Raw genomic sequence first — 14302 nt, 5'->3', positions numbered from 1 at the left:
ATTGTCCGCCGGCCCGCATCTAAAAATAAGTTGTTCCAGGAACCCCTCAGAAGCAAAGAGTTGAGTTAAAAACATTCGCTGTGAAATAAAATACATTCAAAGATTTGCGCCACATTTTCACGATTTTTCAAAAAATAGCAGATCTACAAGCTCGTAGCGCGGCACTCGGTGCCGCGCTAAAACACAAAAAAGAAAAAAAAATTAACACTGTTGTTTTTCACTGTGAACAGTGATCGAAAGTGCGTATCGAACCAGGTAACCTTCGAAATATACATTTAACACATTTTCCGAAACTTTATAACATGAAGTAAAAGAGTCACGATGTTGAAATGGTACCGTATATGACTTCATATCCCCGGGTTTCCAGTAATGATATGTGTAGTTATTAGTAACCTGATGGACTGCAGTCAGTCGGTCGGTCAGACCATGAGTGCATTCTGTGAATCTCCATTGAGGAAAATGACCGTGGCGCTTTGCAGGTCTCCTACGTCCCCTGGGTATCCCTGTGGAAGGGGCGTGAAGGTTAGTCATTGTATATAAAAACCCATTCAAACGTACATAATAGTGTGACATTGTTCCATAATTTGAGACGGGCAGGCACCGGCAGACGGATAGTATGTAGTGATGGACTTACAGTGAGCCTCGCTTTCAGCTCCTCTGTCTGTCTTAGCCGTCGTTCTTTTTCTGAATATGGACAGGAATAACAGCTTTTATTATAATAGGCTGCCTTCGTAAAGGCCACAGCTAATAATAGATACAGTAGCTCCTACACATATCATGTTATTGTCATATCATTTTATTGTTATATCATTTTATTGTCATCATTTTATTGTCATGTCATTTTATTGTCATATCATTTTATTGTCATCATTTTATTGTCATCATTATTGTCATCATTTTATTGTCAAGTCATTTTATTGTTATATCATTTTATTGTCATCATACCAATACTTTTTTTTTTTGAATTCCGGACATTTACTTGTAACAGAGTATTTCTACAATGCAATATTGACACTTTTGTGTAAAGATTTTGAGTACATTTCCCCCCCCCCCCCACCACCACCACCACCACTGGACATACAGTTAAATGATAGAGAGGTGAGAAGCTGCCTTACTGTGCTGGTTCCACATCCTCCTCGCTAACACAGCCATGCCCATGAGAAGCATCAGAGAGACACATATCACCGCGGTCTCCAAGGCACGTCTGGGAAGCAAAGGACACAACCATTCAGAGTCAAAACAGACCTCGTAAACTCGAGGGAGCAGTATCTTGAAATAACAGCAGGGACAAGAATATTCCGTCAATACTTGATTTAAATGGCCTATGTTGACCTAGCTAGATAAACAACAACAACAAGTGTGGAGAGCGTGTAGGGAAGTAAAAAAACAACAGTTTTGAAATGCTGGTGATAAAAATCATACAGTATTACAGGTGTTACAGGTGTTGTACAGTAAAGACAGTATCCTGCATTTTATATTGCAACTGATTCCTCTAGTCAGCCCCTACTGTTCTGTACTGAACAGAACGCCTGGTATCCAACCTTCACATCTCTCTCCCCCTTTTGTATTCCCGGCCTTCACTGGCTTCTGAATGCTGCCCGCACTCAGTACAACACACTGGTGATGACCAGTGTAGTAGGACACACACGTCCTAGACAGGAGTGTGTGTCCTAGAAAGGTCATTCCAAGGCTCTCCCAAGCTGTAGAATCAAAGTCAAAGGCGTACGATTTGTCACACACGTTACCACAGTAAAATGTGTTCTCCGCATGTATATTGAGTTTTGACCCATCTCTTGGATCGCTGAGCCGCAGCCAAGGAGCGGTGAACTGCAGCCACCCCGCGCTCGGGAATCATTTGATTTGTTTATTTGACCCTCCAATCCAACCCATTGATGCTGAGTGCCAAGCAGGGAGGCATTGGGTCCCATTTGGGGCTAGAAATGGCCATAGCCACTTGCTCAAATGTGCCCAAAATGTGCTGACCTACACAGCCCAAGCAAGTGTTTTTTGTGCAAAACTAATGCTTGGAATGGATCCAGAATCATGAAAACCCCCTACGTAGTTTGACATGTCACATGCTACTTAAAGCATAATGACATTTTGACATTTTTGCCTTATAGGATGTTAATGGTAGGACCACAAACCCCTATAAAACAAATTGCTCAATACTGACAGCCGGTCAGCAAGTGGATTCATGAATGTATGCATATATAGACAATATTTTAGGCCAATACAAAAAAAGACTATAATACCTTAATGTCCCAGTTCCCACCCCACAAGCCCGGCTGCCGGACTATTTGCCTTCTGGCTCAGCTCTCTTCTTGTCACAACAGTGCAGTGAACTCAGCACAGCTCCAATAGGCCTATCTCACAGAATTTCCCCGCCCCCTTTCGTGGCTAGTGGTGATAGCGTGACGTCACTCCATAGACACTACATGTTAACAGAGGTTATTTAAGAAGTCTACAACTTTTGTTTTCTCAAGGTAAGGTTTGTTCTATCTGTTCGAGCTGATTTACCATCTTGTTTGCTTCATAATAATATTGGTCTGTCACATTTTTACATTAGGAAATGTACTTATATTCTCCAGAGAAAAAAACGTGTAAATGCTAATGTTAAATGACACCACTATCTACCGGAAGGGGGCGTGGAAAGGGGGCTGTGAGATAGGCCTATTCTCCGGCTCATCACTCACAACCAAGACCCAGAGATACTTGAACTCCTCTTACATGTTCACAGGTCTTATTTTTCTTTTTTTATCCCACAATTTTGCAACCCATTTTTTCACCCAGTGTCAATTATCGAATGTAATCCTGGGCGCTACACTTCCTCTGCCAACCTGGGGGGGGCAGCGGACTGACCTCATGCTTCCTTCTATGCATGAGGAGTCCAAGCTGCTTCTTTTCACCTGACGGGGGGGGAGTTTTTCCCCGGTTGGAGGTAGCGCGTGGAAGGAACACGTTATTCCGACCAGTTCCTTTCCCCTCCATCAGGCGCCCCGGCTGGCCAGGGGGAGGTAGTTTTAGAGACCAGGATTACTGCATGTTTTTTGTGAGGGTACCTACCCTATAGGGGACACGGGGAGAACATGCAAACTCCACACAGAAAGGCCCTTTTGCCAACCCCGCCTCAGGTATGGGCACTGATGATGACGAGGTCTTTGTTATTTTGATTTGTTTTGCTTGACCAAAAATGTTAGGTGCACTTCAATGTACTCCTTTCACTCTAATGGTGTGATTCAGGAGTCGCATTTAACACGCAAAAGTGGGTGAAAATCACTTTCTCCTAGAAAATCCATTAATTTTTTTTTTTATTCAGCTGACTGTGGAGACACATGCTGGAACTTTTTACTTGAAATGTTTTATAGTTTCTGAGTTATTTAATTTAAACGCCCAATGCATTCTCAATGGCGAAAACAAACTTTGGCACCACGTATTAAAAAAAAAAAAAAACATTGTTATGATTTTTTTGTTTTTTGTTTTTTGTTTAAATAAAAGAAAAAAAGTTTTCTTCTTTTTTTTTTTTAAGACGTCCACAGACGTCTTGGGCACTGCACGTGCGGTAATACCAAAGACGTCCACAGACGTCTTGGGCACTGCACGTGCGGTAATACCAAAGACGTCCACAGACGTCTTGGGCACAAAATGTGTTGTTAATATAATATAATTAATATCGCATCGCAATTAATATTGCCCTGTGGACTTCATACAATCTACTCTGATCTCGCACTTAATCCATTTAGACCCGAGTTAAAAACATTCACTTTGAACCACTGCTATTTTTCAATAGCTAAAGTATAACATAATTCTTGAAACACCAAAATGGGTTAAGTAAGTTGCTCAGGATGAGAGCATCTGCTGTATTGTGATTTGCACTTGAAATGTGTGGGAATAAACTGTGTATAATGCATTCCTCTCAGCTCAACATTGGCACAGTGTTACCGTACCTCTGAGTGTCCCCGGGCTCCATAGTGCTGTGTTACCGTACCTCTGAGTATCCCCGGGCTCCATAGTGCTGTGTTACCGTACCTCTGAGTGTCCCCGGGCTCCATAGTGCTGTGTTACCGTACCTCTGAGTGTCCCCGGGCTCCATAGTGCTGTGTTACCGTACCTCTGAGTGTCCCCGGGCTCCATAGTGCTGTGTTACCGCACCTCTGAGTGTCCCCGGGCTCCATAGTGCTGTGTTACCGTACCTCTGAGTGTCCCCGGGCTCCATAGAGCTGTGTTACCGTACCTCTGAGTGTCCCCGGGCTCCATAGTGATGTGTTACCGTACCTCTGAGTGTCCCCGGGCTCCATAGTGCTGTGTTACCGTACCTCTGAGTGTCCCCGGGCTCCATAGTGCAGTGTTACCGTACCTCTGAGTGTCCCCGGGCTCCATAGTGATGTTCTTGGGTTGTAGAGGCAGGTAGACGGCGGTGGAAGACGACGCCGGAGGTTGTTGTGTTGACGGTGGAGATGATGATGGCATCATAGACACAGCAGCTGAAGCCAAAGACATTATACAGGAATTTCAGTCAGGAGTAATGTGGACACACAATTTAACCCATTTTTGGCGGGAACCCCTTTTGGTGTTAGCATTATGTTATGCAAAAATAGCAGACCTACAAGCTCGTAGCGCGGCACCGAGTGCCGCGCTACGAGCTTGTAGGTCTGCAATTTTGAAAAATCAAAGAACCATTGGCATAGAAACAGCTTTTTCAGAAAACTGTCAGGATATAGAAGACATTTTTAGAATCTGATCTCAGGTCAAAATGGGTTAAAACACAGGGTGGTCGGGTTCCGTTTTGTTACAGACAGGTTCCCACATTTTTACCAACGTATTTCCAAAACTTTTCCTGAATATTTAACCCAATTTCCAGGCATTCAGTGCAAATAATGAGTCTCTTACTCCTATATAGCAAAAATAAAGCATAGAATATAGAGAATGGTATAATTCCATTCCAAATTTCGTGCCAAATCTTTGCTACACCACCTATCCTAGCTCAGGGGTTCTAAACGTTTTTGGCTGGGGACCCCCAGAAATGCTTTGGCTGTGTCTTGTGACCCCCGTCCCGCCCTCCTTCCCACCCCCAATACAAATTGGCCGCTACAATAACCATAATAATAGTGAAAATACATCATAAATCAATACTGAAACCAGATATAATCATTAAGGAAAGTTTATGAATGTACTATGTGTACTATGTAAACTCTTCATTTCTCTTTTCCAGCAATTCAGTTGCAAAAAAGAAAAAATCTTTATTTATTTTTTTTGATAATAATTTGGGGACCCCCGAAAATAATTTGGCGACCCCCCCCGGGTCGCCGGGGGTCGCGACCTGTGGGTCGCGACCCACAGGTTGAGAACCCCTGTCCTAGCTCATAGGATTAGGATCACGCTGCAGCACGTTGAGAGTTTGTAGATCTGTTCTTTGTTTCCACGTCCGGTAGGGTACACAATAGGCTGCAATCACGCAAGCCGTTTGGCAGAAAACTCTTTTTACAGGACCGGAAAAGTCAAATTGTCCTTGAACAAGACACCAAATGAATAAGAACACAGGGGGTGTACTTATTCATTGCAAGTGGCAATGAATGAGATCATCAAATGCAGTGGGTCACGCAGATGTTTTATAGTTTTGCACAAAGTCTACTCTTGACATGTCATTTGTTATAATTTTACAGCCTTCTTATAACCTTCTTTATAACCTTAAAGCCATAGAAATATCTACAACTGTAACAATCACCACAGATATGGATTAGGTCCAAAAGCACATGAATATTTTGATTTTGTGCCATCAATTTATTATTAACAGTTGCTTTGTTCCACATACTGTAGGTCAGGATATACCTTTCATATCTTATGTAAAGTAACAAAACTCCACAATTTGGTCACAATCTGAATTGAAGAATTGGATACAAAATATATACCGGCATCAAATAAACAGACAAAAATCAAGTATTTACGAGTTGTTCATGAACCTACTGGTGACGGGTCGCGGTATGACCTGCACGTGCACAGCCTTCTGTCGATGTCCGGCTGCGCAGAAGTACCAGCCCGTGTATCTCATCCGCAGGTCGGTGATGGTGACGGTGAAGGACCCCCGCGCCCCGTCGTCGACGATGGCCACCGAGGCGTCCTTGTAGTTCCCCTCGGAGTTAGTCACCAAACAGGAGCTCCAGTCTCCACTGCGGCACCACTTCTTCTCAGCCTGTCTGTTTGTTGCAGCGAACGCAGTTATACGGAAAGAATGAACGAAACATTGATTACACAGTAAAAGATTCATCCATTTTGGGGGCGGGAACCCCTTTTGGTGTTTTGTTTTGTTTTGTTATACTTTAGCTATTGACAAATAGCAGATCTACAAGCTCATAGCGCGGCACCAAGTGCCGCGCTACGAGCTTGTAGATCTGCTATTTTTGAAAAATCGTGAAAATGTGGTGTAAATCTTTGAATAAATATTTTTTCAGAGCGAACGTTTTAAACTAAAATCTTTGCTTCTGGTCCCTGGTCCCTGGAACAACATATTTGAAGTTGGGGGTCGGCGACCAAATACATATAATCTTTGGGGTCCTTGACATGAAATATTGAGAACCACTGATATAGAAACATGAGGTTTTTTAGAAAATTGTCATGATTTAGAAGGCATTTCTTTAAATTCCGTCCTCAGGTCTAAATGGGTTAAAGGCTTGCAGTAGCCATGGTAATAATACAAGAGGAGCATTTAAAGGTGCATGTAAGTGTTATAATAACATTACACTTTACGTCCTCTTTCAAAGGCACAGTCACAAGGTGCTTCGCAGCACACTGCCAGGGAAATAAAAATAGATATCCTCTGAGAACAGCCAATTTGGCAGTGAAGTAACTAGAAAGGAAAACCAATAACCATACACAGTACGATCCAAAGCACAGCCTCTTGTGGCTTATTTCTTCGATGTGTTACTCATTAGGAGTTTACAAATGGAACCAAATGGACTCTTATGGGTCCATTTGGTTCCATTTGAACACTCTGAATAAAATTAGAACACTTGGGGCACGGTAGTGCTGTCGCCTCACAGCTAGAAGGTTCGATTCCCGCTGGGGACGCTGTGGGCGTGTTCTCTCCTCCGCGTCATCAGTGCCCATACCCGAGGCGGGGTTGGTGAAAGGGCCTTTCTGTGTTGAGTTTGCATGTTCTCCCCGTGTCCCCCTAGGGTAGGTACCCTCACAAAAACATGCAGTAATCCTGGTCTCTAAACTACCTCCCCCTGGCCAGCCGGGGTGACTGATGGAGGGGAAAGGCACTGGTCGGAATAACGTTCCTTCCACGCGCTACGTCCGGCCGGGGAAACTCTCCCCTGTCAGGTGAAAAGAAGCAGCTTGGACTCCTCATGCATAGAAGGAAGCATGAGGTCAGTCTGCTGCCCCCCCCCCCCTGGTTGGCAGATTTAAAACAAAATATGTTTTGTCTATATGAATCAAGTGGCTATAGCAGGGGTGGGCAACTTTGACGATGGAGAGGGCCACTATATTTCCACACTCACTCCCTAGGGCCATATATTACTGTCGTAGCAAAAATAGCCGATCTACAAGCTCGAGCTTGTAGATCGGCTATTTTTGCTATATTCAAATTTAAATCTTGAATTATTTTTTGCTCTTTTTGAATTGGAATCCTGAAAATTAACATTTTTATGTAATTTCAAATGCCTTTAATTATACTTGTGTTGAGCATTGAGCTACTAATTTAGACTGAAGTAAATAAAGCGGGTCATGTTTTGCATGTTGTGGAATTGTAAACAGCTGAAACCAATATTATATCAGTATTCTGACATTAACCTGAGGGCTACATTAAGTGAAGGTGGGGGCCGCATGTGGCCCACGGGCCGCCAGTTGCCCACCCCTGGGCTATAGCAACAAGATGTAATACCTGTATCTTTCACTGTAGTGACATTCAACAGTGACACTGTCCCCTTCCACTCCACTGACTCTGCTGTTGGCCACCGACACGTCTGTGGAACGCAAGCACAGAGACCTCCTCAGTAAACATTTATGTGATAAATCATAAACACACTAAAGAGAAACGTTACGCATGTTCCCCAATAGGCGGCCCGCGGGCCATTTGCGGCCCGCGGAGTGCCCCCTTGTGGCCCCTGGAATAATTTCAAAAAGGGGGTCCCAGATATAAATGGCATTACATGTGGGTCAGTAGCCTATGCATGTCAAACTGGGCATCCTTTTCAAATGGGGTCTTGCCCTGAAAATGAATTTTCAGGGAAAGACCTCGACCTCGTGCGTGCGGACTCGGCCCCCAGCCTGGTACCCTAGTCAAAATATGGCCCTTGAGGAAAATGTATTGGGGAACCCTGCCTAGTCCCATTTGGGCTTGACAGGTATCCGTCAATTCAAAAATAAAAGCACACTGTATGAGCATTGCATGGCTACAGACAACAGATCACCTGATGATTATAGCAGTGAATAACTAGAAATGCAGCATCATAGTTGTACATTCGCCATGTTTACAGGTTATTGTTATTGTTTACATTACACATATTGATATTACATTACGTACATGTAATGACCTGTGTGTGGGTGTGTGTGTGTGTGTGTGTGTGTGTGTGTGTGTGTGTGTGTGTGTGTGTGTGTGTGTGTGTGTGTGTAAAGATGAATCATTGTGTGTAATACCTGCACTATCTGCATCGAGCGACCTCGGTACATAGAAATTGATTTATTGGAGATTCTGACTTTTTGAATTGAAGTGTGTGTGTGTGTGTGTGTGTGTGTGTGTGTGTGTGTGTGTGTGTGTGTGTGTGTGTGTGTGTGTGTAAAGATTAATCATTTTGTGGAATACCTGCACTATCTGCATCGAGCGACCTCGGTACATAGAAATTGATTTATTGGAGCTTCTGACTTCCACTTTTTGAATTGAATTGTGTGTGTGTGACTGTGTGTGAGAGTGTGTGTGAGAGAGAGAGAGAGAGAGGGGGGGGGGGGGGGGGGACTAAATGCAAATTATTCCTATATTGACATGTACAGTATGATTCCAATCCAGACCGTCACCAAGAGACTCTTTGGAGTACAGACGAATGATGCATGGGTAGCTTCATCACATGGTGTGACAATTACCTGAAGTTCGATATCAACCAAACTAATGAGCTTGTCTGTCAGAGGAACAGCCTGTACTGTCTGTACAGTACTGTCTGTCAGAGGAACAGTACCGTCTGTCAGAGGAACAGTACTGTCTGTCAGAGGAACAGTACTGTCTGTCAGAGGAACAGTACTGTCTGTCAGAGGAACAGTACTGTCTGTCAGAGGAACAGTACTGTCTGTCAGAGGAACAGTACTGTCTGTCAGAGGAACAGTCTGTTCTCATGCAGTGAGAGGAGGTGAAGAGGGTGGATTCATACGATCAAACTTGATTGATTTGGTTTTGTTAAGCTTTGCTTTATACGATATGAAATAGGGGAATGTGAATTTCATGGAAGGCCATTGGAAGGTCATGGCTGTCATGAAATGACATTCCCTGAGGCCCAAGTCTGCCCCAGTTTTTAGACACCCGTGTCTTTTGTTGAGATTCTGAAAATCTTAACTCCCTGGCTCCCCATCTTTAAATTAGTCCAGTGACTCTGATTAGTCCAGGCCAGAGCGGAGCATGCCGCTGGCTGGCGCCTGAATTCCCCCCACGGGATTAATAAAGGTATCTATTTATCTAAGTAAACTCAGCAACAACAGTTCTGAAACTTAACTTTGGTCCATTACTTCTCCACTTTAATAATACCAAATGGTATTGTATTTTATATCATTTTAATCGTTGATTAGTCACCTTTACAACGAGGTATAGCGTGTAAGGATCGGGCATTCGTGGAATGAGCAACACAGCTAAACGTGTGGGTAGCGCCTCCAAAAGATTTGCCAAAATGGCAAGTGGTTGGTATTCATCCTTTGAGTTGCTTAGTGGATTGGATAATTGTACACTCACACAGTAATAAGTTATTAATTTTACACTCAGTGTTATGGAACTCAGTAGCGCCTGGAAGATCCATACATAGGCTAGCCACAACAGCTTGAAAACCTCCTCCTCAAGCTGCTCACCATCCTAGCCACATTTTGCTGTGGGGTGGCATCATGGCATCCCATTCCTCAACCACGTTTTGTTGCAAGTCATCCAACGTCGTTCTGTTGGTCACTCTAGCACGTACAGCACGCCCGAGCTGATCCCACAAGTGTGAAACTCACAGCACAGCAGGCCTGTGAGTCCTTTTTTTTATCCATTATTTACCCAGGGTAGTAGCTGAGCACAGGTGCTCATTTTCAGCAACGCCCTGCACATAGACACACAGACAGACACATTAAAACCTGGGAGCTGACCAGTACAACCACAGTCTTATACTGTTGGCCACTAAGCAGCTCCACTGGAGCAGTTGGAGGTTCAGTGCCTTGCTCAAGGGCACTTCAGCGGTGTTGGGTGTGTGATGACAATCACTTCCCGACCCAGATTTTTCCTGCCCGTCCAGGGAATCGAACCGGCAACCTTTCGGCAACAAGGGCGCTCCTCTAACCCTTAGGCCACCGCTGCCCCTCTCCACTCCCAAATTTTGGAGGTACTCTGTGATGACCCTGGCACTGTGAGGGGGCTGGGACGAGTGTTGTCATCCTGGAGGATAGCGTTAGCTCCCAGATTCTGAAGATATGGGATCGCCACTGGCTCCAGAATCTCATCCCGATATATCACTGCATTGAGATTGCCTTCAATGATGACAAGTTCTGTCTTGCCTGTGAGAGAGATACTGCCCCATGCCATACCAAGCTGTTGTGGCTTCATGTGAATGGATCTTCCAGGCGCTACTGAGTTCCCTAACACTGAGTGTCAAATTAATAAAGTGTAAAAATGGCCAATATGTGTTGTTTTTATCCTTATTACTGTGTGAGAGTGCAATCATCCCATCCACTAAGCAACTCAAAACAAGGATGAATACCAACCACATCTCCCACACAATCACGCCGGCCAATCACAATATGCGTCCTCACTTTTGTCTTCAATGTTTGTGTTTACACAAACACTAAAAGCTGGACATAGGAGGGACTAGCACCCCTCAATAATACTTATATACAGAGTGATCATAAAAGTCCAGATTTTGTGCTTTTGAAATAATTGTGATGGTGTCCATTTCACCAATGTTTGCAGTTGGATCACGTAAGCAGAATTGTCATGTGTCAGTTTCAGAGCCCTGCAGTAAAGCTCAGTGCAGTCAGTTTCAGAGCCCTGAAGTAAAGCTCATTCATGTGCAGTCAGTTTCAGAGCCCTGAAGTAAAGCTCATTCCGACATGAATCTAAATTAAATCCAAACTGATTACGTTTATCGTTTCCTCAGAGGTATTTAGTTATAGTAATTTATCTATGTCGTCGTTATTTGTGCATTTTATCATTAATACCTTGCCCTTATCTCAGCCATGGACAATATCAGTGGTTGGCGTTTATATTTGGCTTTAATAAAAAAATAAAAGCATTTATGACCATATCAGGAGGACCACTTTAAATGGTAAATGGTGCATTAATTATGTGCTTAAATATCCAAAGCGCTTTACATAGATCCAAAGTGCTTAATTATCCAAAGTGCTTTACATAGATTGTGGATTACATTCACCAATTTACACACCGATGGCGGAGGAAACCATGCAAGGCACCAACCTGCACATCGGGAGCAATTAGGGGTTCAGAGTCTTGCTCAAGGACACTTCGACACCAACTCTGGGGGAGTCCGGGATCGAACCGGGAACCTCATGTTTCCCATCCGGGTTCTCTATAGCGGCCACTCTACCCCTCATGAGCCATTCCCACACCTTGCATGTTACTCACCATGAAGGACATTGATGTGGACGGAGGCGGTGACATCAGCGATCCACATGTTCCCCACCTCCACGCCACACCAGTACCACCCACCGTCCGCCTCCTTCAGGTCCTTCATGGTCACCGTGAACACCTGCTGCACGGGGTCGTCAAATATGTCCACCTTATTGGTCTCTTCCCCGCCGGAGCTGGCCGCCGATCGAGGCTCGTCCGTTCGTGCGAGACTGGCGCAGAAGTTGATGGTTCTCCCTCGGCACCAGTACTTCACGTGGCCAGCATACTGGGGGTCATAATGACATGGGACTGTGGCAGAGTTGCCCTCCAGGACTGTGAGCTCATCTATTGTGGTTACACTACATAGAGAGGCTGCAAATTGTGGCAAAAGTGGGTTAAATGGTAAATGGTGCATTTATATAGCACCTTTATCCAAGGCGCTTTACAGAGATTGTGCATTACATTCACCCATTCACACACACATGCATACACTGATGGCAGCGGAAACCATGCAAGGCACCAACTAGCACATCGGGAGCAATTAGGGGTTCAGTGTCTTGCTCAAGGACACTTCGACAGGGACTCTGGGGGAGCCCGGGTTCCAACTGGCAGCCTCACGGTTACCATCCAGCCACTCTACCCCTGAGCCACCACCACTGATAATTATTAAAAGTATTTGGAATCAGTGGTAGGTTGTCCTCTTGTGTTCTTGAGATCAGATCATCATCAACCACCACCCCCCCGTTTGTGAAAAAAGGAAAATCAATACAAATATATCTGTAGATAATAGAGATCGCAACAAATTGTAGCAGTTATAAGTAGTAGTAGTTATATAACTGTTTGTGTGTGTGTGCGTGCATGTGCATTCCCACAGATGGTAGTCTCAAGAACCGCTTTTTTTCCACACTTCTGGTTTCGTTTTCTATGAATGAATACTTTGACATTTTCACTTCCTTCAAAACGTGAAATTCCAAAGTTGGAACATGCCATAATGCAATTCTGATTTGGGGTCTATGACAGTTGAAAGTGGTCTTTGTAGCTACGAGACAAAAGTTACATAAAGTCTGACTGAACTTTGTTCACCCTTTCTAAAACAAACAAACAAACATGCAGTGTTGTGGAAAGCTCTGGATAATGAAAAGTAACAAACACAGATTTTCTTTTGTCACAAGATTTCCTCTTTCCCTTTCTCACCAATTGCTTTCCTTAAGAAGCGACTGAACATGATCTGCAACTAATCACCAGAGAACTGATGAGCGGTATAATATTACCTGTAATGTAGGCGAGCAGTCCAAGGGTGAGCAGGATAAGCTGCTGCATGTTGTTTATTCCTAATCAGTTTGACGTTTGACGAGTCAAACCTCAGCTCTCCAAAAGCAGACCCCCCCCCCGTTCCGCAATCCTGACTTCCTGTTGGTCACATGACCACATGTGGAATCCAGATGTTTTGAATCATGATGTTAACCATATAGGTGCCGGAGGCTTTTTTGTGGAATTTGAGGAAACTAAAATAATCATTCATGAAACCAGACTTTTTGTTTTGCAACTGCTTCTTGCAGTCTGTGAACTAAATTGCAATGATTGTTTAGGTTTAGATTGACTGACATTTTTTTATTATTTAACCCACTATGAACACACCAATCTACACATTTAGTACTTCAGATATAATTCAGAACATTTGCAATTTATCTACTGAATATCAAAATGTGTTCCCTTGCCTCTTATCTACAGTAAAATGTGAAAGCCACAACAATACAAAGAAAATGTACAACAAAATGCCCGTAATTTAAATGTGTTACAAAAGCTTAATATATTGAAGTTAGACATTTTATAAACACTTTATATTACTCTTGGCAATAAAACAGGTAGCATTTGATTCAGGGGAAATGCTTTCAATATTAACCCATTCAGGCCTGACGTCGAAATTAAAAAAAAAAAGTTTTCTAAATCATGACAATTTTCGGAAAGATTTGAGGCACATTTAGTTCATAGCGCGCCACCGAGTGAGCTTGTAGATCTGCTATTTTTCAATAGCTAAATTATAACATAATGTATGTAACCACCAAAAGGGGTTCCCACCCAAAATGGGTTAAAATGGTAACAGCATATAATTAAGCAATATTACACGAGAGGGTGTGGGTTAACGTGATTATTGCCACGACAGGGATGCGGTGAGGAACGAGACGAAGTCGAGTTCTGCAAGCATCACTGAAGTGGCAATAATCACGTTAACCCACACCCTCGAGTGTAATATTGCAATTATACAACAGTTACCCTTAAAACTAAGAAAATCGCTGAAAGAATATATTTTTTTAATGACAGATGTAGTCACTACGACCACAAATGTCCCAAGAAACTAGCTAGCCTAGCCACCGAGTTTGCTAGCGCTCTGGAAAACAGCAGCTGAATTATTTGTTTTGATTAGGTGGTGAATGGTGCTGGTTTAACCCACGGCTAGAAGGCTGTTTCAACCAATCAGATTGCTTCCTCGAAACGACCTGTGGTATA

The 14302-nt window shown here is 43.6% G+C and overlaps 1 protein-coding gene across 1 annotated transcript; it reads right to left on the bottom strand.

The window, feature by feature from the left end:
- Window positions 1-269: 269 nt before the first annotated feature.
- On the bottom strand, window positions 270-13114 carry pigr (polymeric immunoglobulin receptor; the record flags this gene model as incomplete). Its single annotated transcript, XM_079489917.1, has 8 exons — window positions 270-503; window positions 635-684; window positions 1116-1204; window positions 4355-4481; window positions 5962-6191; window positions 7883-7964; window positions 11810-12166; window positions 13066-13114. 8 exons carry the CDS (start codon window positions 13112-13114, stop codon window positions 420-422), a joined length of 1068 nt encoding a protein of 355 aa, XP_079346043.1. The 3' UTR covers window positions 270-419.
- Between the last annotated feature and the right edge of the window lie 1188 nt (window positions 13115-14302).

The sequence above is a fragment of the Electrona antarctica genome (assembly GCF_951216825.1).
Source record: "Electrona antarctica genome assembly, chromosome: 1".
In the NCBI taxonomy this organism is placed as follows: domain Eukaryota; kingdom Metazoa; phylum Chordata; class Actinopteri; order Myctophiformes; family Myctophidae; genus Electrona; species Electrona antarctica.
This window is presented reverse-complemented; position numbering and strand designations above follow the sequence as displayed.